General features: G+C 35.8%; 4 protein-coding genes across 4 annotated transcripts; all 4 read left to right on the top strand.

Annotated features, from left to right (window-relative positions):
- The first annotated feature begins 535 nt into the window (after positions 1 to 535).
- LOC120275320 (probable magnesium transporter NIPA4) lies at positions 536 to 13,247 on the top strand. The gene is made up of 9 exons (XM_039281851.1): positions 536 to 852; positions 2,003 to 2,059; positions 2,378 to 2,468; positions 2,546 to 2,706; positions 2,872 to 2,999; positions 3,095 to 3,232; positions 12,060 to 12,152; positions 12,586 to 12,691; positions 12,777 to 13,247. The coding sequence occupies exons 1-9, from the start codon at positions 690 to 692 to the stop codon at positions 12,881 to 12,883; spliced, it is 1,044 nt and encodes a 347-aa protein (XP_039137785.1). The 5' UTR covers positions 536 to 689; the 3' UTR covers positions 12,884 to 13,247.
- Positions 13,248 to 13,910: 663 nt separating this feature from the next.
- LOC120275321 (protein DMP2-like) lies at positions 13,911 to 14,739 on the top strand. Its single transcript, XM_039281852.1, has one exon. It carries the CDS (start codon positions 13,977 to 13,979, stop codon positions 14,607 to 14,609), a length of 633 nt encoding a protein of 210 aa, XP_039137786.1. The 5' UTR covers positions 13,911 to 13,976; the 3' UTR covers positions 14,610 to 14,739.
- A 4,398-nt stretch (positions 14,740 to 19,137) lies between these two features.
- LOC120275933 (protein DMP3-like) lies at positions 19,138 to 19,844 on the top strand. Its single transcript, XM_039282661.1, is given in 2 exon segments — positions 19,138 to 19,499; positions 19,501 to 19,844. Coding segments are annotated over 2 exon segments (636 nt in total). The 5' UTR covers positions 19,138 to 19,178; the 3' UTR covers positions 19,816 to 19,844.
- Positions 19,845 to 21,358: 1,514 nt separating this feature from the next.
- LOC120276181 lies at positions 21,359 to 21,892 on the top strand. The gene has a single exon (XM_039282905.1). The coding sequence runs from the start codon at positions 21,359 to 21,361 to the stop codon at positions 21,890 to 21,892; it is 534 nt and encodes a 177-aa protein (XP_039138839.1).
- Positions 21,893 to 23,968: the final 2,076 nt, after the last annotated feature.

Genomic DNA, 23,968 nt, shown 5'->3' with positions numbered 1-23,968 from the left:
CCCACAGGCAAGGAAAAAATAGAGATAGAAAGATACAAACATAAATCGGTGCAAAGACAGTAATATAAATAGTAAAATTATGTACTTGCATAGAGAATTGGTAATTGAAATTATTTAATATTATTCATCCAAGTTTATATTATTTATTACATTGTACACACTATCGTGTTTGAGGACCGTGCACATCCACTATTTCACAAAGAGGATGTTTTATAGCTATTACATTGAAAATTCAATGATTGAAACACAAACATCCGTAATTCTTCTATAAATGTTTGTAGGTGCGAACTCATATATATATATATATTATAGTGATTTTCTTTAAATATTTATCTCAATAAAATCAATAAAATAATTTCTGAAAATTTTTTTGAGCTTTCTCACAAGGACAAATAAGGCAAAAAACCCAAAAAAAAAAAATCTACTTTACCATTACCTACGTGTCATCCAGCTGGCAACTGATTGCCACCTAGATAATCCTACGTGGCATTAAATCTCCTTTTGTATTCTCTCTCTCTCTCTCTCTAATCAACCACCGAGGCACCGAGGCTCTTCACTGGCGCTAGATCTCCCACTATTGGCGCCGGATCTCCGATCAAGAGGTGGCCGGAAGGCCGCCCATGGCTGATGCTTCGGAGTGGACTGCGGGAATCTTGTGATACGATCTCTAGGGCTCAGAGAGTTCAGTGATGGCAGCTGGGTTCGGCGACGGAGGGAGCTGGACGGATGGGCTGTCGGAGGACAACGTGAAGGGGCTGGTGCTCGCCCTCTCCTCCAGCCTTTTCATTGGCGCTAGCTTCATTGTCAAGAAGAAGGGTTTGAAGAAGGCTGGTGCCTCTGGTGTTCGGGCAGGTGCTTAATTTCTTTGATTTCGTTCTATTTTTTTTTATTTTTGTGGTTCTTGAGTTTGTATATTGGAAATTTTTTGCTTTATGTTTTTGTGGAGATTTTTGTGGACTTATGTTGGTGTTCTTGTTATCAGGAACAATTGGGGGTTTATATTTGGTTTAATTTATATGTAAATGGTGCATTTTGAGGTATAGTTATGTGCTTCAATTATCAACAATGATTAGGGGTTTGTCTCTTTCTGAATTTCTTTGCAAATGGTTCATTTTTTGTTATGCTATACATGGTGTTTATCAAATGTTGATGAGTGGGTATGTAATTGAATTCATGAAGACTTTTTTTCCCCTCAAATATCTATGCAATTGACAAGGTTTGTATTGAAATTATGCTGTTTTATCATGATTTGAAGAATACTCTTTCCATTGTAATGTTTCTCAGTGTTTTTTTGTTCTTTCATTCCTTTTCTTTTCTTTTTCATGATAAAATTCTTTTAAAATTTTCTAATTTTTAATTGCACTTTTTAAATGGTTTTATATGGATATCTAAGAAAAAAATTGTCTGTTTTCTTATTCATGCAACTTTGGGCATGTCTGGTTGACAATTAGATGCTGCGCTATGGAATCTAGGATAATATAATCCTGAGTGATGCTGAAGAAATTAGGGCACAAAAATGAAACTTTTTGTTCTATTTTTTTGTGATTTTTTAATGAATTTGTATTGTGGACTTGTTTTACAGGAGAGATTGTTAGAAAGTCTTGATACTGATTGATGAAGTGTTTATAATTATTTACAAGAAAATATATGGGTTTTAGTGCCATCAAGTGAATGACACTGTAGAGAAGCAGGTACAGTAGATTATTTACAGAAAAAAAGATTGGATCGGATGGGAGGCTGGGTTGTTTTCTTAGGATTGGCTGGAAATGGGAAAATTTTTTTATCTGGAGATAATATTTGTTGCTTTTTTTAAGATTGCAGAGAGATAGAGTTGAATTTTTATGCACAGAAACCGTTTTGTTTCTAAATGTTTTCCTATATGCTGTTATTGAAAAATTTTAGTACATGTTTTTATTAGTTTCAATTATCACTTGGACTATAATAATTCTTTAATTTCAAAATAACATTTTGAGCATATGAGTATGTTTGGGTTTTATTGCAGGAGCTGGAGGTTATTCTTACTTATATGAGCCACTTTGGTGGGCAGGCATGATAACAAGTAAGGCTGATTTGTTCTTTCTAATAAAGATTGCCTAAAGTTCCCGAAATGGACATATAAATGAATTACTATTTAGTTTCAGCTGAGATTGTTGGTGTTCTGCTCATTAACTTTACGTGAAATTATTTATGGATTTATATCCTTTTTTACAGAAAATGGTTAAAGTATGCCTTGTAAAGAGGTTAATATCCCGTTTGACGACACTTCTATATTTTTCTGCATACTTTCTTTGCATGCAACAAACCAGAAACCAGAACCAAGTTGATTCAATTTTGGATTTTACTAAATGATGTTTGTTGGTTTGTGTTGTTTTAACAGTGATTGGGGGGGAAGTTGCAAACTTTGCAGCCTATGCATTTGCTCCTGCCATTTTGGTTACTCCTCTTGGTGCGCTTAGCATAATTATCAGGTACAAGTCAAGTATTATTTATGATAGTACTCTTGTTCTTAAGTCAAAATACTTGAAGAACAACTTGTATCTTGCAGTGCAGTGCTTGCACATATTATTTTACGGGAAAGGTTACATATTTTTGGTATTCTTGGTTGTGTCCTCTGTGTTGTGGGGTCAACAACGATTGTTCTGCATGCACCTCAAGAGCGTGAGATTGAATCTGTTGCAGAAGTATGGGATCTTGCTACTGAACCAGGTTTTTGGAAGTTTTTATGTTATTTAAGGGAAATCAGTTTGGAGTTTGCAGTCATTGATTTTTTATTTTCATTCTTATAATATTATTTGCTCTCATTATCTTTAAAATTGTCTGATTGCATTGTTCTTAACTCTGACATTTAATTACATTTTCTATTTTCTGCAGCTTTCCTTTTCTATACAGCTATAGTAATGATCACAGTTTTCATACTTATATACCATTTTATCCCTCGGTATGGTCAGACACATATCATGGTCTACATTGGTGTTTGCTCTCTTGTTGGTTCTTTATCTGTATGTAAATTTGAGATGACACCCTTTTTTATTATTTTCGATTTGTCTTCATGTTTTACATTTTTAATTGTCAGCAATTATGCATCCTTTGACAGGTCATGAGTGTTCAAGCTCTTGGTATTGCCTTAAAGTTGACGTTTTCAGGAATGAATCAGTTAATATATCCACAAACTTGGGCTTTCACTATGATTGTAATCACTTGTGTGGTTACCCAAATTAACTACTTAAACAAGGTCTGAGAGTTGCGTATTTCAGAATGCTTTACTTTTTTACAGACACCGCATGTCATAGATTACTGTAAGAAGCAGTCTTTTAATTTCTGTTCTTTTAATCAACAGATGCTCCCGGTGGCTATTTTATAAATGAATGTTACATTAATAATTTTGAAGAAATTTGACCTCATGAAAGACTAACAAGTGGTAAATAGTAAAAAGTTATTGAAATTGGGCATTCATGTCTATGTTATTATAATTCTTAATACAAAGGACAAAATTGTGAGAAGATTTCCTTGATTCCTAAACTTGAATAATGTTTACATATTGATACATGCATATTCTGAAAGATTGGTTGTTATTATCAGCTTCTTGTACTAATCATGTCATTTAGTCATACATGCCTTTGAATTCTTTATTATCACAATTGGAATCATTTCCTGAACAATCATACAGCATCCAACATGGGTGGGAGATAAATTACATTAAAGGAGTAGCCAAAATGTCGAACCATTTCAATGATAGTTTATGCATCTCATGTAAAAACACCTACATTAGGATTCAAGATTTAACTTATTCTATTTGATGTTTTTTTTCCTTCATAATTTATTATATGTTGTTACATGTGGCTGTTTGAGGGGATTTATTTGCCCAAACATTTTCATGTTTCTCATATTTGAATAGAAAACTCTATCCGGAGTGCTTTTATTTAGGCTAGAAATTTTCTTTTGCATTTGCTCACCGTGATGTTTAGTAAGAATTTTTTCGTTATATTGTGATCTTCTGATTTCAGTTGGGTATTATGTTCATGGCGTATCGTACATGTTTCTTGGTAGGTCTTGAAGGAGCTTTGAACTGTCATAAGGCGACAATTTGAGAACATAGCACAGGGTTTAGATGAGCCTAGACCAGTGATTAGTGTAAATAATTCGAAGAACTTCCCAGTCAATCCATCTTTATTTTGAAGTTTTAATTCTAAGAGGAGCAAATCTCAGAATCTCTGCCATGTATATGAGCATTACATTTATTGTAGCCATGGGGGTCAGTCCATTTCACCTATTCTAGAAAGAAGAAGAGAAACTCAAGCAACTCACAAAATAGCAGCTAGGATGGAAATTAAAGGGTAGGCCCAAGTTCAGTTATCTATTGCTTTATTTAGCTCAGTTTTGCTATCTTGTTTGCTAGTAATCTCCTAGAAAGATGAGGTGTCAGGTTGGTTAGAATATGTGTCAGTTTTGTGAGTATAATTTGGGGTAAGAGGCAGGTAGTGGGGATCATGCATTTTGGTACCAGTCTAGTTTGCTTAGGAGAAAGCACACCTTTTGAAAGTGACTCATATGTTTTCTCCATCTTCTTCCATTTATCATAAATAAAAATTTTCACCTCCATCACCCTTATTCACCTAAGTTCCTAACTTTCTCTTCTTTGTTCTCTAATTCATTGAGGATCCTAACGCTTTTGGAATTAGAGCTGGTTGACTGATTCTTGGAATACCGATTACCAGGATAGATAGTGTGGACGAAAGACTTTTTGTAATTGAAAATCGACTCTGGAATCTTCTTTTTCCTTTTTGAACCGGAAACTTGATGAGGTTTTAAGTGTCCTTCATTAAAGCACCACAGTAGTGGAGAAAAGTGCAGGAGAGTCGAGTGGACCTAAATGTTCGAAATTGATAGGAGGTCTAGGGACAGTAGAGACCCATCTGACAAAAGGGACAGCCACCTATGCACCAGGATGCCATAATCACTGTTATGACAAGAAGCTGGAGATGTCTACATATGATAGGGAGGACAACCCAACCTTAAGGTTTTCCAAGTTAAGACGTATTTCGTGGTGAATAGGTTAAGCGAGGCTGAAAAATTGTAGGTGGATGAAGTGTGCCTTTGAGGTGTGGTGTTAGCTTGGTTACAGTGGGAAGAGAACTGCTAGCCTTATTTGATGCGGTGTGAATTAAGGAACCAACTATTGTGAAGGTTTTCGCCAAAATGTAAGGGTGCTCACCAGTATCACCCGCTGTTGTTAAGGTAAACATCCTCATTGGTATAGTACCGAAATAGACTGTCAATTCTGTTAAGACACCTTGACAATGACACGTTATTGGCTGTGTTTATTAATGTGCTAGAAGAAGGAATTAAAGGAGTTAATGAAGATGAATTGTATTGGGCTCTTAGAGCCGATGAAATCGGTTGAAAGGGTTGAAGAGGGCAACCTTGTTTTAAGCTCGACCCAGGGATCCAATGCAACTAAGAAATTAAATAAGACCCGATCTAGTCGAAGTCCCATCTCCAATTATAACCTGAACCAATATAATACTTGGACCCAAACAACATGAACCCAACAAAACACAAATTGCATTAACCCTCTTGCAAAAACCACTAAACCCAACCAAAATACCCCTAACATCACCTTCAAACGTATGTTTGCAGCAGATACACAATCCAAGAGGGAGAAAGGATTGTGTTTCAAATGTGATGAGAAATACTATATTGGGCATTGTTGCAAGAATCGAGAATTAAAAGTATTGCCTATTGTTGATGAATAAACTGAAGTGGAAGGCTCACTTGAGGAGGATAAGTTTGAGGTTGCAGCATTGCCACAAGTGGGTGAAGTTCAATGAACGCTAAATTCAGTTGTAAGGCTCACGTCTCCTCATTCGTTGAAGCTTAGAGGACAGACAAGGGGTCACAAAGCTAGGTATATTGGTCACAAAAATGGCGAGCTACGGACTTGCAATGGGAATAGGAGCACCCATTCTTGGCAAGGGAATTTGTTGGGGACTTGTACTTGGGGTGTAGGGGTTGATTGTTGTGAAAAACTTTTTGCCGTTTAATCTTGGGGGTTTTGATGTGATCCTCGGGCTCAAATGGCTTTTCTTAATGTGGCATACAAATTTTGATTGGTACACATTGACCTTGAAAATAGACGTGGATACGAAGATTATGATGTTGCAAGGAGACTCAAGTTTGAGAAGGTGGTATCTCTAAAAACTTTGGTTAAGATGTTGCACAGGAGGGCTAAGGTGTGATGGTGAAGCTTGGGTGTATGGCGTTACAAGTGCAGGAATTGGAGGAAAAAGGGGAAGAAATTCCTATAGAGGTCTAGATGATGCTTGATGAGTTTCAAGAGGTATTTAATTGGCCAAATGAGCAGCCTTTTTGGAGAGAAAAGAGCCATGAAATCAATTTGAAGCTTGGAATAGCCCTGATTAAAATGTGACCATATTGATAGCCTTGTGCCCAGAAGGATGAAATAGAGTATTTGGTGGGTGAAATGCTCATTGTAGGAATTATTTAGTGAGTGTTAGTCCTTTTCCTGTCTAGTGCCCTTAGTCAATTTAAAAAATAAAAGGAGACAAAAGAGAGGAGTAAGAGATTCTGCGTAGATGACTGGGCCTTGAATAGGGCGAATTTTGTGACCTATTTTCTATCCCTACCATCAATGAATTCTTTCAATAATTAAGTGAGGCACATTTGTTTTCGAAGCTTGACTTGAATTTGAGATGTGACCAAATGCCATTAAAGACGTAGGATATACTAAAGATCGCCTTCCGCACACATAAAGGTTACTATGACTTTTTGGTGATGCCCTTTAGTTTAACAAACGCTTTGACGACTTTCCAGTCAGTCTTGAACTCCATTTTGAAGCAAATGTTGGTCTATAACAATTTATTGGAAAGACACCTGCAACATTTATTTGAAGTGTTATCCATTCTAAGGGCTTATCGATTGTATGTAAACCTGGAGAAGTGTTACTTTTGTTAAAACAAGGTTGAGTTCTTGGGGGGGACATCATAACTAAGGAGGGGGTGTTCGTCGATCTTGACAAGGTTAAGGGGATGGAACAAGGAGTTAAGGGGGTTCATTGGACTAACAGGTTATTACCAATGGTACGTTAAGGACTATAGGAAGATAACTGCACTTTTGATAGATTTTTTGAAGACGTATGCCTTTAACTGGAGTGAGGAGGCGATAAACGCAGTGTTGAAGCTTAAAAAGGACACGGTGGCACTTTTGGTGTTAGATTTGTCTAACTTTGAAGAGAAATTTATAATTGAACTGGTGCCTCCGAAGCTAGAGTGGGAACAGTATTGATGCAATCTAATCTCCTTTGGCTTTCTTTAGCCAAGCATTAAAGGGATGTGTGAGGCTGAATTTAGTTTATAATTCAACAGTAGTAGCTTTACTTGCCGGGGAGGAAATTTTTAATCCGAATGGATCATAGGAGTCTTAAACATCTTCTTGAAGAACAACTAGTCTCTGAAGAGCATTAGATGTGGTTGACAAAGTGACTGGATTTTGACTTTGAGGTTGAATATAAGCCATGAGGGGAGTATAATGAAGTGAATGTTTTTTTTCCTTTGTCAGCTCTCTTGAATGTTACAATGGCTAAATATCTGGATGTAACAGAACTAATGTTAGAAGTGAAGAGTGATCCCGAAGTTTCTGCAATTAAGAAGGTTTTGAAGGAGGATCTAGATTGCAAGCTTGGGTGGAGTTTGATCTAGGATTAATGTTGCTACAAAAACCAAATGGTAATTTCAAAATCTGTCTCTAGTACTAAAAATTTTTGCTAAATTTCATGGGAGTTTGGTGGAGGGCCATTCAGGTTTCTTGAAAACTTATAATAGAGTTATGGTGGAACTTTATTTAGGGGGAATGAAATTTGACATAAAGAGGTTTATGGAGAGTTGCGAGGTTTGTTGATAAGTGTAAAATTGTACATTATTTTATACACTTATTTGGCATGCGTGTTTATTCGGATGATGATGTTAAACATGGTGTAAATTGTGTTTTCAGTTGACGAACAACGTATAATAAGGAGAAAAAAACCAAAAGAAGCAATTTTGGAGCCCAAACGAAGAAGATAAGAGTTCTCTCGACATGAATAACTGAAAAACCGGCCAAACAGAACACTTTATAGTCACCTTACGCCTAGATTTATAGCCGTAAGCCTCATCCAAGCCATGCTTATGCCTGTAAGAAGGAACATAATGACCCAATAGAAGGACTTATGGGCATGACTTATACTCGTTAGCTAGGCCGTAAGGGTTGCCCAAAGGAGTTAATAAGGAGTAACACATGGCCGTAAAGGAGGTCACAAGCGTCATTCAGAGAAGTTTACGGTCCAGCGTTTATGGCCGTAAGCTAGAAAGTAACACCAAAACATAAGACCTTACAGGCAGAGTTTTTGACCGTAAGATGTTTGTAAAGCACGCGACCCATCATCTCTAGCTTGTTACGACCCTGTTCTTACACTTGTAAGGAGCCTGTAAGTGGTTAGATATAAAAATTTTTGTTGAGGGTTATTGGGGAATCAATTGGTGGCCAAGCAAAGGGAGAAAGACAGAACTTCTCCGGGTCTTCTATAGCAATCCATCAAGGAGAGGAGACTCATCCACCATCTAGAACTCCATTGGAGCCGTCAAGAAGCATCCTTGGTGGCGTTTGTGGAAGATAGGAGAGGATTTCGTTGGCTTCTCAAGGGACAGAGAAAAGGGGGTTTTTGTGGTTTTAATCATGTCTCTTGTCTCTTGTGGATTGCATGTTGTTCTCTAATGGAGAACTAATTTGTTCGTGTTGGGTATAGATAAAACCTAGGGTTTGCAATTTAATTGACATTGGTTGTGGATCGTGAATGCTTTTGCATTGATTTGTTAATTGCAATCTTTTATTGTTGAATTCAATTGCGTGTCTCTATTGTCTTGAATTTTATTGTAGCGAGAGCCATGAATCCATGTTTGATGTGCTTGTGTGATGAGTCGAGAGACCCACCTAGCATAGCCAAATCACAATTGAAAGGGATTACAAGTTTGTCTAGAGATAGAATACTTTGGAGTTGAGATTTTTCCTCCCATAATCATTCCGAGTGAGTTAGCATGGAATTCCATTTGTAATGCAATCATAGGGAGTAGTTTCAGGAAGAGATTCCGATTTTACTTCGTATGTGATTAGGGGCAATTACTTCGAGAGAAGAATTGTCTATAATTTGAATGCTTGCTTATCATAGACAGAGTTCATAGAGCGCACTGTTGTCATAGGATTGTCTGTATCGGCATTGTATGGGATCAATTGCTATTCACCTTGAGAAAGAGGATAACATTTTTTAGGAACTCTTTCGGTTCAATTAGATTGCCAGAACTTATTCAACTATTGTCTAGTACTTAACAAACCTTAGGGGAATCTATGCTTGGATACCCTTTCTTCATGCTTGTTTAGTCATACTTTTTATTCGCGCTTTTGATTCTTGCTTTTTAGTTTGTTTTCACACTTCACCAATTCGATTAGGTTGATTATTGGAATTAGATTCAATACTAGTATTCTCTAGTTCTCTGTGGACTGATGCCTTTGTTTTTAGCACACTTTATTACTCGATTGACACTTATACTTGCGTTTAGTAGGTGACTATGGTTTTATCTATCATATATTAGAGGAAAAGCTTGTCGCTATGGCTTGTGGGATTGCTCCAACCTCTTTGATTCTGGAGCAGGTGTGGGAAGATGTCTTTATGGACTTTGTTGGGGGGATGCCAAAATCATTAGGTTTTAGTGTGATCATGGTGGTTTTGGACGGAAAATACGTCTAATTTATCCCCCTAAAACACCCATTCATTGCCACTGTTATTGCTGAACTTTGCAGCATGTGGTCAAACTTAATGGTTTTCTAAGATCAATTGTGTCAGATTGAGATAAAATTTTTATGTGCAGCTTTTAGATTGAGTTGTTCCGTTTCTAGCAAACAAAATTGAAGAGCAGTACTGCATATCATCCCTAATCTGATGGTCAAACCAAGGTGGTCAATCGCTGCTTGGAGAACTATCTTCGTTGCTTTATACAGACTAAACCCAAGATTTGGAATTGTTGGTTATGCTGGTGTGAGTATTGGTATAACACTGCTTTCCACACAGCCCCCAAGTTAACTTCCTTCAAGATTGTGTATGGAAGGGATCCACCTCCTTTGCTGGCATATAATGATGCAGGGACTTATAATTCAGCTGTGGAGGAACATATGAGGACTATAGGCTTAATGATCAAGGTGATGGAAAATTTGGGGCTTGCGCAAGTGGGGATGAAGAAGCAAGTGGATCAACATCGCTAGGATGTGAGTTATCAGGTGGGGGATTTGGTTTATGTCAAACTTGTACTATACCGCAGCAAGTCCTTGCTCAAGAGGGAAAATGAGAAGATGCCTCCCAGTTATTTTGGCCCTTATACCATTGTCCAACATGTTGGTCCAGTGGTATACAGGCTGGCGCTTCGCAATGCAGCTCGTGTTCACCCCGTATTTCATGTGTCGCAACTCAAGACAACCATTGGAGCTAATAAACCAAGCCAAGAAATTCCACCAGTGCTCCAAGATGATTTGGAATGGAAAGTTGAACTTGAGACCATTCTGAGTTTATGATCTGGGAATGGGAAGAATGGTGGAACTGAAATGTTAGTGAGTGGAAAGATCTTCTAGATTTTGAGGCATCTTGAGAGCCTTATGACTTGATCAACAATTCCCAGATTTCCACCTTGAGGACAAGGTGAAAGTCGTATGGAGGGGTATTGTTAGGCCTCTAGTCCATTGCATCTGTTCCAGAAAGAAGAAGAGGAACTTGAGTGGCCCACAGAATAGCAGCCAGGATGGAAATCAAAGGGCAGGCTTAAGTTCAATTATTTACTGCTTTATTTAGCTTAGTTTTGTTATTTTGTTTGTTAGTAATCTCCTAGAAAGATGAGGTGCTAGGATGGTTAGAATTTGTGTCAGTTTTGTGGGTATAACTTGGGGCAAGAGGGAGGTAGTGGGCATCATGCATCCTGGTAGTCTAGTATATTTAGGAGAGGGGGCACATCTTGAAGTGATCCGTTCGTTTTCCCCATCTTCATCCTTTTATTGTCAATAAAAGTTCTCACCTTCATCACACTATTTCACCTAAATTCCTTGCTCTTCTCTGCTTTCTGATTCATTTGAGGATCCTGACATATCCCTAAAATCGATATTTGATGTTCTATAAACCCATCTGGCATAAATTTCTGGGTCTAACTCTCCAGATATATTGTAGTGGAAACGAATTAAAACAAAACAGAAATGATGCTACCCATTTTTACATTAAAAATTAACAACATGCACAATTTACTCATTTCCTTTATAACTTTTGAAAAGTTTTGTTCCTCTCCAACTTTTAGCCAAGAGGAATTCTAATGCACACTCTATAGCTGGCTATGTAGGACCTACATATGCTTTTGAGGACACTATATAGCTCTCGTATAAACTTCTTAATCTATGTTAACAGATATTTTTGGATCAAATTTCTGACTTTGACATCACATAATTGTGGTGCTTTGAAGTTTGAAATAGCCATGTAGGTTTGCTTTATGCTACATTTTATTTTCTCATCTAAAAAATCTCAGAATTCCATGTGGAATATTTAAAGAATGTGTTCAGTAGGTAATTAAGAGGCAATATAAGATTTCTAAGTTCTTTTAGTGGACTGGATGGAACTATAATGATTGTTATTTAATCTAGGAAATGTCTCAAAAATTATTGCCAGACAATTGCAGTTTTCAATCTCTTACAATGTCCAACAACATCTTTAGAGCCATTTTGAGGCATTATGGCCAGCAAGTCATTTATGGTAACAAAGATGTAAAATTGCTGGCGCATGTCATTGCTTTATATGCAAATAAGTTATTTCTTATCTTCCTGATATATACCAAACTGTTCTTCAACATTTAAAATACTGGGTTTGTTTTAGACTTTTAATCCAATGAAGATATCTCTAAGATGTGCAACAAAGTTTAGTTTTGGAACACAAACTCTTTTGTTGATTATATTACTGCTAACATCTTCATATATTTATTTTGCAGGCTCTTGACACATTCAATACAGCAGTTGTATCACCTATCTATTATGTCATGTTCACCTCATTAACCATTTTGGCTAGTGTGATCATGTTCAAGGTAAATTTGTTCATTTTATTTTGTTAATTGTATCATTGGGTAATAATTGCTTATGAGCATGGTTTGCTGACTTGAACACATTCACTAGTACCATAACAGTAGGCACTCAAGCAATTGTCAACTTTTCCTAGTCATGTTGTGGCAGAGTTTAAGAAATTAAAATCATTTAGTGTATATTCCAAGGCCAAGTAGTAGAAAACAATGCAATAAGAAAACATGCGAAGGAAACTTTTATGTCTCAATCTATTTAGTCCAGTTTTTTCACTGGTTTGCATTCTTGCTCTTTTCGGAATAGTTTGAAACATTTAAATTTTTTACTGGCTTCCGACATGATAAACACTATCCTGCTTCTTACCAGAAAGAATTAGCACAAGCATTGGTTGAGTAACCATTTTATTGTGGACACTTATTACCCAATTCATACTTCTAATAGGATTGGGACAGGCAAAATCCAACACAAATCGTAACAGAGATGTGTGGCTTTGTGACGATACTGGCCGGGACTTTTCTTCTTCACAAAACTAAGGACATGGTGGACGGTATGTTGCTAGAATTTGTCCGGATAAATGTTTCTAATGCCACTGTATATTCTGAACAGTCCTTCCATGGCATTACTCTTCACAGGCTCTGTTCACTCGCTGTCCGTGGGCCTGCCAAAGTATGCCGATGAGGATGGCTTTTCCTCCGAAGGAATTCCTCTGAGACATCATGAATCGTTCCGGTCACCATGATATTCTATTTCTTACAATCAACTCTCAAACATTACTTACAATGGGAGCTCTCAGGTTTGTTCAGTTAATACTAGAATGCGAGAGCCGCCTTCATCATCTTGGATGGTACCAGAATGGTGGCATTTTTGATCTACCTCCATTGTTGAAGAGCTGAACAAACCACATTTATTTTTGTATTCACTTTGAGTTTTAGCTTCAGCTCCTTTGAATTTTTCTTCATGATTTGATGTTGTAAAGCAATGGTGAGGGGAATTTATTCAAACTATACTTTGGATTAGCTTAAAAACAAAGGAAAGCATGAGTAGTGATGTGAACATTAATTGTATTTAGGCAGTCTTTTTAAAGAGGTCTTCACTTGTTTTTATGGTTTCCTTTTCTTTTTATTATTATTTTTTATTCTTTTGGTGGATAAAGAGGTTTTTTTTACTTTCCGCTCATAGCAGACTCTTTATTGTTCGGCAATGTTTCCTAAAATTTTAAAGCTGTAAGTGCCGTTATCTAAATAAATTTTTTTTGGTCCTTATTTTTATATAATATCTCTTTTGTGTAATTAGATTTTACACGTAAACTATGAGAACAAGCTCTATTTTTATTAAAAAAACCTTATGGTTTTTTATATTAAAACCAATCATATATCTTTATATTTTTAACAAAAAAAAAAGTACTCCTTTTCCATATAAAACCAACTATAAATCAAACATCTAATAATGAAATAAAACATTTTGTGCATGTAAAAGCAAAAATTTAATTTACACATATTTGCAAACCTAAATAAAAACATAAAAAATTCCTCAAATAAATTTTTTAATAAAATTATGAAACACATACCAAAATTACATACATGACAATCAATTTTTCTATTTTTCAAACATATATATATTTATATACATATACACATACACATACATATATACACACACAACAACAAAAGAAAAAAAAGCAATGCCATGCCAAACAACCAAAGCAAACCTATTAAAACAAAAAACTTTGAACATGCACTCCCCTCCTTCCTTCTCCAAAGAATATCACCTTTTCTTTCTCCTACAAAACACCTCCATTTCCCATCTTCCATCTCCATCTCCCTCAAACCCAAATGGATCAACCCGAGTCATGCAAAGTCCTAATCGAAGGCCACGACGACGATGACAACGAAGACGACAATGCCGGCGCCGATGAGTCACATCTGATCCACATGCTTAACATGATCCTAAGCGGCACTGCCCGGCTTAACATCCTCCTCCCCACTGCCACCATCCTTTCCTTCACCATCTTCACCCCCATCCTCACCAACGACGGCCACTGCACCAACTTCAACCACTGGTTAATGGCCGTCTTCATCACCGTCTCTTCCATCTCTTGCATCTTCCTTACCTTCACTGACAGCTTCCAAACTTACTCTGGAAAGCTTTACTATGGCCTTGCCACCTTCACCGGTATTTGGACCTTCAACTCTCGCCGGAAAAAACCTCCGGAGCCTTCTTTGTATAAGCTCCGGTGGGGTGATGTGTTCCATGCTTTGTTGTCTCTGGTGGCATTTCTCACATTTGCAGGCTCTCATTTTGATGTTGTATTGTGCTATTATCCTGCTTTGCCGAGGAAGGTGACTAATATTGTTCCTCTTGTTGTTGGGTTTGTTATTAGTGTTTTGTTTGTGGTGTTTCCTTCAAGGAGAAGGGGGATTGGCTATCCTTTCATGCTCAAGAGAGATGCTGTTTATATAAGATGATGATGATCAATGTTCCATGATCTTGGTCATTAATATTGTTGTGGTATATGTATATATATACACATATTTTATTGTCAATTGTATCTTATTATCATGTTAATTTAATTTGTGATTTAAATGGTATGATTTGATTGTGATTTTTATGGTGTGTATTATCTAGTCGAAAGAAGTTTTTTTCATCCATATACATTTTCAATTTTATCCCACCACTAGGTTCATTTTGTAATTTCAATGCTACCTTCGCCTTATCAAAGTTGATGTACGTAGTAAACAATTTGTGTGTGTCTGCATGTATCCCTCATTTTTTTTTCCCTTCTCGCGTGTCACTTTGTAAATTTAACAAAACATTAATTTATTTTAAAGTATACTTAACAACTATTCTCTCCGTTTTGAAATACAAGTTGGTAAAATATTTTTATATAAGAATTAATGATAATATTAAATTTTTTTTTTAAAAATTAACTACTCTCTCCAATTTTCTTTTTATCTATCACAAATCTATGTTCCTTTTTATGTCATTTTCTAACATCAAGAAGCATTTATTATTTTTTTTTTTAAATTACCCTTAACACTCTATTCAATTCTCTTCTTAAAATTAAATATGAGAGAAAAATGTGAAAATATAAATTAGTGGTAATTTTGGAAAGATAACTACTTTTTTATAAAAATTTGTGAAATAACTAAAGTTTTTTGGTATGTAAGATTTGATTAATCACGACATATTAAAAAAAAATAGGGAGTAAATAACTAAACTATTATTTTGTTAAGATTATAAACGTGACTTTTTTTATTTGTATAACTTAAACTGTTAAAAGAGAGTAAAATTGAAAAGAAAAAAAAATATTAATTTAGTATTATAAAATGATAATTATTTTGAAACGGAAAAAATTAATGGAGGGAGTATTCTATAACAAGCATAATAAATTGAATTTTTTTTTTAAGTGTGGGGATAGCTTTTTTTAGAGACATGCCTTTCTTGAAAATTGAGAGAGAAAGAGAGGGAAGCAAATAAGTGAAAGAAAGATTAAACATTAAATCTTCAGAGAAAAATTAAATAAAGTAAAGAGTAATATTAGAATACTAAAATAAATTTTGCTAAAAATAATACTAATAACTAATTATAACTATTTTTTTCAATATGTTGATTCGGTTAAGTATGACAGATATAGAGGGGGTAGAGAGTATCAACATGGGTTAAGGACAAGGAAGACCATTATGGTAATAAATGATAAAATGAAAAACTCTACCTATAAAAAATGGCTATTCAGATTATTGTTTTATAAGTGGTCATGCCAAATAGTATGTGACACACATAAATCACTCGAATGGTTTAATACGTGCAACACAATAAGTAAACGGGTTGTCAAGTAATACCATGTGGGTGAGCACGAGGGTCGTATTCCTCAGCGAATGGCGAGATGCCATATTGCTCTCTTTTTGCTTAATCAAACCTAATATCTATGATGATTCTTCTAGTAAAATAAATCTACGTCCACAAATTAAACATTAAATCTTGAGAGAAAAATTAAATAATGTAAAGGGTAATATTAGAATACTAAAATAAATTTTGCTAAAAATAATACTAATAACTAATTTTAACTATTTTTTTCAAAATGTTAATTCGGTGAAGTATGACAGACATAGAGGGGTAGAGAGTATCAACATGGGTTAAGGACAAGGAAGACCATTGTGGTAATGGATGATAAAATGAAAACTCTACCTATAAAAAATGGCTATTCAGATTATTGATTTATAAGTGATCATGCCAAATAGTATGTGACACATATAAACCACTCTAATGGTTTAATATGTGTAACACCATAAGTAAATGGGTTATCAAGTAATACCCCGTGGGTGAGCACGAGGGTCGTATTCCTCAGAGAACGGCGAGATGTCATATTACTCTCTTTTTGGTTCATCAAGCCTAACGTCTATGATGATTCTTCTCGTAATATAAATTTACATCTATAAATTTACTACTAAAATACAATCGAGGAATTTGAAGTGCAATTGGAAGGAGTGAGTACCTGTATGAGGAGTTCCTTAGCACTTACTTGTGATATGAAATAGAATATGACAATGTTATCAAGTGATGACCGGAGAAATTCAGAGGCCTACTGGTCCCAATCTCTTAGCAACTAGGTCTGAAGCACTAGGAACTTAAGATCGAATTTTTTCCAACTTAGCCTCCTATATCCGCCTTAAGATCAAGAACTCCACTAAAAGGATAATCAAATTCTAATCCGGTAATTGAGCTATGTCTTATCTCTTAGGGCATGCATAAATCTAAAAAAGCGTGGATGTTCTAATGAGTGAGAATCTTTTCCTCAGCATCAACGCAATTATCAATAAGCAACTATTTAATGAATCACAATCAACCAGAAAGAATAATATATTGACAATAAAAGTTAATCTTCACAAGTAAAAGCCTAAACACATCGACATATAATTCCCCTTGAATTGGGGTCCTTTTATGGATAAAGAATAACGATTAAATAATAAACAATCCACAAGAAAAGTATTAAGAATCCTAAAACAAACTCCCTTCAATAGATCTTCGATGGTTGAGGTTGAGAATATCCCAAGGATGTCAAGATGGTGCCGGATCTCTTTGTGTGGGCCCTCCACTATCAATATACGTTGACTCCCTCTTGAGAAATTCACTAGAATATGCTAAAATTAGGTTGAATCTCGTCTCTAGCCGCACTGTACTTCAGAAATCTGGTCGCCTCTAACCAAATTCGGCAAAAAGAATCCTCTCCTTGAAATAGAAAACTTAGGGTTATTTATAGCTTGAGTTCGCCATGGGGTCACAACGGTGGTTGTTTGGGCAGTTGTGATCAAATTTAGTTTCTTGGGCCATAAGTCGCGTCCTGGCAAGGTCTGTCTCTGGGCGTTATATATACACGGAAGTTGTGGCTCTTGTGATGTCTTCCGCTGGATTTGCACACTAGCACGATCGGATCACAGCCGTGATGAGGCCGTGGTAATGTTCCAAAAGTTATATTTGGTCCGATATGCCTCAAATCGTCTCCATATTTGTTTTTTCAGCCTTGAAATGCAATTAGGTCCCATGGTGAACAAAAATACAATTATGTACTAGTTTGATGCTGAACATATGAAATTACATGGTAGATGTAGTGCAAATGATATATAAAATATGCATGTTCAAGCACTTATCAGTATGTTAACAATAATATATTTGACATAAATGCAATATAATTATATAATCAAGTCAAAAACACCAAGGCAAAATAACGCCATACATTTAAATGATAAATTCGGATCATCCGTGATTTGAATAAAAATTTTTACAAATCTTGATTTATCTTATTACAAATAACTTTGTGAGATTATATGCACAAATGGCTAAATCATAATATATTTTTTTCCATAATTATTAAAGCTAGGGTGGATGTTCAAGACTGATTGTTAATTGTTTTACTGTTTTAAAAATTGATAAATTAATTCTTGTGGATGTCTATTTACTAAGCTACCATCTTAAACTAGAGGTAATTATAGATGCTATAATTAATGACACTTTGTAAGAAAATATCTTAAGAAATCCTTGATGACAGAGTTATGTCTCAATGACAATGGGAAAATCGATCAAAATTATAAATATATATTATACTCCAACATCATCTCAGCAAAAGAGTACAATATAAATGGCACAATCTAAAGTTAATCATAATATTTAAACATATAATTACCAATAATGTATATGCAAATTATTTTATTTTAATATTATAAATTTAAAATAAATACCACTTAATCAAAATACATAATAAAAGATTTTAATTTCAACCGGTCATAAATTTATTAAGAATAACACCAATGAAAACATAAACATTTATATCCTAAATTGATTATATATATATATATATATTTTTAAATAGCTAAACCAGTGAATTTATTGGATTATTATAAAACTCTTAATTAGATAAATCTAAGTATGACATTAATATTTATATACATATATAAAGGTGCCCACATATTTAGATTTATATATACATATATATAAGTTTGATTTTTATGTCATCGATGGAATACGATTAACATCAAAGTAAATGTACCAAATTGAAATGATTATCATGACAGTAACATCAATTTGTTAGTGATTGATTGGCCGGGTCATCAAGCCAATGGTCTACAGCCTGTCTTTGGTGTAGCAGCATAGAGATGCTTTTTCCTTCATGCATGTTTTTGTCTACGTGTTTTCTTGTGCAACATTATTCCATGTTTGGTCTAGTTGTCCACAGTTGTTGAATGCTTGTTTCTTATGTACTTAAAAGCTCACATTTTAAAATTTTCTCATAAAATATACAATTCTCTCCACCTAATCTAATAAATGATTACATTCATCAAGTTAATTAGAAAATAACTAATAAAGAACTTCCGTATCATTTCCAACCAATATCGTGTCTGCAATATCATATTTGTTTGATTCCTTGACGTCTCATAAAGTGATACAAATTAAACATGCTTTCAAGACAAGAAACAATCCCTTCTCATTCAATATATTACAAACCAAAAAGCTTCAAACTCATAATACAAAGATAAAGAGACATGTCTCTAAGGCCTAAGTCCAAGAACTCCATAGAATTACAACCCTTAGGCCAAGATAGAAATGAAGAGACTCACAATCTCATTGAGAAACCAATTCAATCTCCTCCTTCTACTCTTTCTCAAGCCTTAGCAAGCACTGCTCACCTTGCCAATCTTCTCCCAACCGGCACGGTCCTCGCCTTCCAACTCCTCGTCCCCGTCTTCACAAACAACGGTTCATGCGATACCATCACCCGTCCATTAAGTCTTTTCCTCCTTACCATCCTCGCCGTCTCTTGCTTCTTGGCTTGCTTCACAGATAGCTTTCGATCACCGGATGGTAAAGCTTCACTATGGCATTGCCACCTTGCATGGCTTGTGGCTTTTTGAAGGTGATATAATTGAAGATAAGGATAACTCCATGGAGAAGTATAAAGTGAGGTTCATCGATTGCATGCATGCTTTTATGTCTGTTTTGGTGTTTGTCTCTATTGCTCTACGTGATAAGAATGTAGTTAGTTGTTTCTATCCCTTGCCGGAGCATGAGACTAAGGAAGTGCTTGATATTGTGCCCCTTGGCATTGGTGTACTTTGTGGTTTGTTGTTTGTTTTGTTTCCTACTAAACGCCATGGTGTTGGCTATCCTGTCACTAATTAATGGTGATAATCACGGTTGATATTGTTTTAGGTTGATCTTTGTTTTATATCATTTTTTAGCTTGAAATTTATTATTCAATATATTATGTTATAGTAGTAATCTCTATATTATATTGATACTTGTTCCAAATTCAATGTATTCAATTGAATATTTTGATTTTAATTTTTTTGGATAGCTTGGATGTTTTTACACGCATACGTTTTTAATATCTTGAATCAAAAGTTTTTCTTTATTATTTATAACAAATGCTAACGGTCATATAACTTGGCATGTTATATTTTAGGACTGTAGAGATCTGGTAAGGCATGTAAAAAGGGATGAATGAGTATTAGAATTAACAATACTCTTTTATGATTCAATTTGAGGTTTGAAGGAGCTTTTATATATTTCTTTGTGTATTATTTAATTGAGGATTTTTTATGTTATGTGAATTTGTTTTTAATAGTTTCTTAATTATGTTTGTGTAATATTACCACTGTTTTCCTTCTGGTTTCGGTGTAAAAGATGTGTTCCTTTTGATTTGAACCCTTTTGAAATACTATTCTCAAACATAGTTCTAATCTAATAACTCATACTCAAATTAATATAAATAGCTAAATATTTGATACACAGATAGTTGGATGATGATTATCAATTTTAAAGTTAAAATTTAAAACTGTGAAATTGCCAAGTCCTTTCATCGCATGTTGTCTTGTGCTTCATCATTATACAATTTTAAAAAAAATTATGACCCTAAAATCAACACCACTACAATATCTGAGGCTTCTAAAAATGTCTTAATTACATGTTGCAACGTATGGCTCAAAATAATTGAGTCCCCTGTAAATAAAAGATATTTTGGACATTTGAAAACTAGGGAATGTAAATTAATAAAGTGAGAGAGTGATAAACATCACCACATATTTTTCTGTATAAAAAAAATCTAGTATATCAGAACGTTGAATACTTTCTATCATAAGATCAAATGAAGCAAAGTATGGCCAAACCCAGCTTTCTTGCAACCAAACCAAAACATGCTCTCTTAAGCTTGCAAAGTAATTGAGTGATATTAGATGTTGAGACTTGTGCTCATGTGCATATATATATGTGCTTTTTTTTTTTCCACTGCAGGCTAGTGAGCCATTGCATGTAGGTGATCCTCACTAGCTTTTTGTTGAATGATTCATATGGATTTTGTAACACAAATTTGAATGATTCATATGGATTTTGTAACATAAATTATTTTTCCTATTTTGTTTCCTTTATTTTAGCCAACGTTACCAATCTTCTTTGATTTCATCATGTAACTTTTATTCCTAACTTTTAGCCCTTCAATGTAAATTTGTTGTATATATATTGATGGCAAATGATCAATGAAATATAAGTCAAAAATTCAAAATCCTTCTCCTTTTTATTATGGTATCAGAGCTTTCAGCCATGACTGGCGGAATTTCCAATTCTGAGCCTTCCTCACCACTGCTTCATTCCGATCCATATGTGATCCACCACTCCGACAATCCCACGAGCTATCCTTGTCCAACCCCTTTCTCACGGGGAGATAACCATGCCTCCCGGAGTCGATGCGATGACCTTGGCGCTGCGAGCCAAGAGTAAATTCGGATTCGTCGATGGATCCCTCTCGAAACCGACCGATGCAATCTTAATTGACAATTGGGGACGCTGCAACGATCTTGTTAGCAGTTGGATCCTTAACTCCGTCTCTCCAGAGATTCGTCCTAGTATCTTGTATGCTGAAACCACAAGTCAAATATGGAACGACCTCAACGAGCGCTTCTCTCAGTCAAACGCGCCAAAAATTTACCAACTCAAGCATTCAATCTCTGCCCTCAAACAAGAGGGAATGACGGTTTCATTTTATTTCACCCAACTTAAATCACTTTGGGATGAGTTGAGCAATATTCTTCCTATCACACCATGCATATGTGGTAATGCTAAGTCTGTTCTCGATCAACAACATCAAGATCGAGCCATAGAATTCCTTCAAGGACTCCACGACAAATACTCGGTGGTGCGCAGCCAGATTCTACTCATGGAACCGTTCCCGTCCATCCAACGCATCTACAATCTCGTCCGATAAGAAGAAAAACAACAGGAGCTTAATCTCCAGAATGTCCCATCCGTTGAAGCTGCTGCTCTCCAAACCTCCAAGGCACAAGCACCATTCAATTGTCCCCCCGGGAAGCGACCACGACCTTTCTGCGAACATTGTAATCGTCATGGCCACACCCAAGCGACTTGTTATCAAATCCATGGTTTTCCTGACAAGCAACAGCGAAAACCCGACAATGGGGGTAAGTCAAACTCTGCTTCTCCTTCATTCAATCAACTTACGCCAGGACAATACAACAAACTCATGGCGTTGCTTGCCAAGGATGGGTCCGAGAACGACTCGACCAATCTCGTAGGTACTTGTTCTCTCTTTCTCATCCTCACCTTGTTGGATAATAGATTCCGGCGCATCAAATCATATTTTGCAATTCATTGTCTTTATTTTTCCTCATATATTCCATTAACAAAAAAACTCTATCGGTACAACTTCCTGATGGTTCACTCGTAACCGTCACTCATATTAGTACTGTTGAGTGCTCTCCCACACTCATTCTCAAAGATTGCTATTTTTATTCCTTCATTCAAATTCAATCTTCTATCAATCTCACAACTTACGCAACAACTAACTTGTGAAATCATATTCTCTCCTACACGGTGTATGTTTTCGGGGACCGTTTAACGAAGAAGGAGATTGGTCGGGGTAAAAGCTGCTACATGGTCTTTTTCTATTTGGACGCTGCTCCCACATCAATTTCAGCATTTTATTGTCAACCCGTGAATAATTTTTAACCTATGGCATTCACGCCTTGGGCATCCTTGTAATGCTAGATTAAATTTTTCTAGCTACAAAAATTTCCCGATATTGTTGCAAATAAAAAGTTTCATCCGTGATGTTTGTCCTCAAGCAAAAACAATCTACGTAATTCATTTCCTTTAAGTAATTCTTGTTCTACTAGATGTTTTTGAATTAATTCATCTCGATATTTGGGGACCATTTTTCAATCCCGTCTATGAATGGATCACATTTCTTCCTTACCATTATCGACGATTACTCTAAATGTACTTGGGTATATTTAATGAATAATAAATCACAAACCTTTGATATGACAATGCACTTTGTTAATCAAATCCAATGTCAATTCAAATATCCAATATCAAATATTCACACCGGTAATGGTGACATTTTCATTCCCCAAATACAATTTTGATGCGTTCCGACAATGGAACCGAATTTCTCTCAAATAAATTCAAACAATGGTTTCATAGCAGTGGAATTATCCACCAACGCTCTTGTATATTCACACCACAACAAAATGGAGTCGTGGAACGTAAACATCGTCATTTACTCGACGTTGCGCGAGCCTTCGCTTTCAAGCAAATCTTCCGCTGTCATTTTGGGGCGAGTGCATTCTCACCGCTGCCTACCTCATCAACAAAATGCCAACACCGATTCTCAATTTCAAATCCCCTCATGAGATCCTTTTCAAAAAAATTCCATCTTATTCTTCCCTCCGCGTTTTTGGTTGTTTATGCTTTGCCAAAAACATGCACGTCCACCATAAGTTTGACGCCCGCGCCAAACCTCACATTTTTGTGGGATATCCTTATGGTCAAAAAGGATATCGCATCTATGATCCGTCCACTCAACAAACTCATGTCTCGCGTGATGTTGTATTTCACGAAAATATTTTTCCATATCGTGACAAACCCAAGTCCACTAGTCCGGTTGATCTCTCAATCATACCAATTGATGAAGAACCTATGATCGTTTCTTCTGACATCACCGCTCCCCAATCGGGTAACGCTTCTCTTTTTGGTGACATTGTATCATCACCTACTGACTTCGTCACTCAAATTTCACATGAACGCCCCCAACGTAATCGTCGCCCACCGTCTCATCTGAGCGACTATGTATGTGGTGTTTCTTCTTCTTCATACTTTACCTTACATGATTATTTATCCTTCCGCACACTCAGTCCTCATCATCGTATTTTCCTATCTAAAGTTCTTGATCATAGTGAGCCCCGGGACATATTCTCGAGTGACCAAAAATTGTTGAGTGGCGTGATGCCATGGCTGCTGAACTACATGCTCTTTCTTCCAA

This window comes from Dioscorea cayenensis, chromosome 14 (assembly GCF_009730915.1).
Source record: "Dioscorea cayenensis subsp. rotundata cultivar TDr96_F1 chromosome 14, TDr96_F1_v2_PseudoChromosome.rev07_lg8_w22 25.fasta, whole genome shotgun sequence".
Lineage (NCBI taxonomy): Eukaryota > Viridiplantae > Streptophyta > Magnoliopsida > Dioscoreales > Dioscoreaceae > Dioscorea > Dioscorea cayenensis.
Note: the sequence above shows the minus strand (reverse complement) of the source record. Positions and strands in the feature narration are given on the sequence as shown.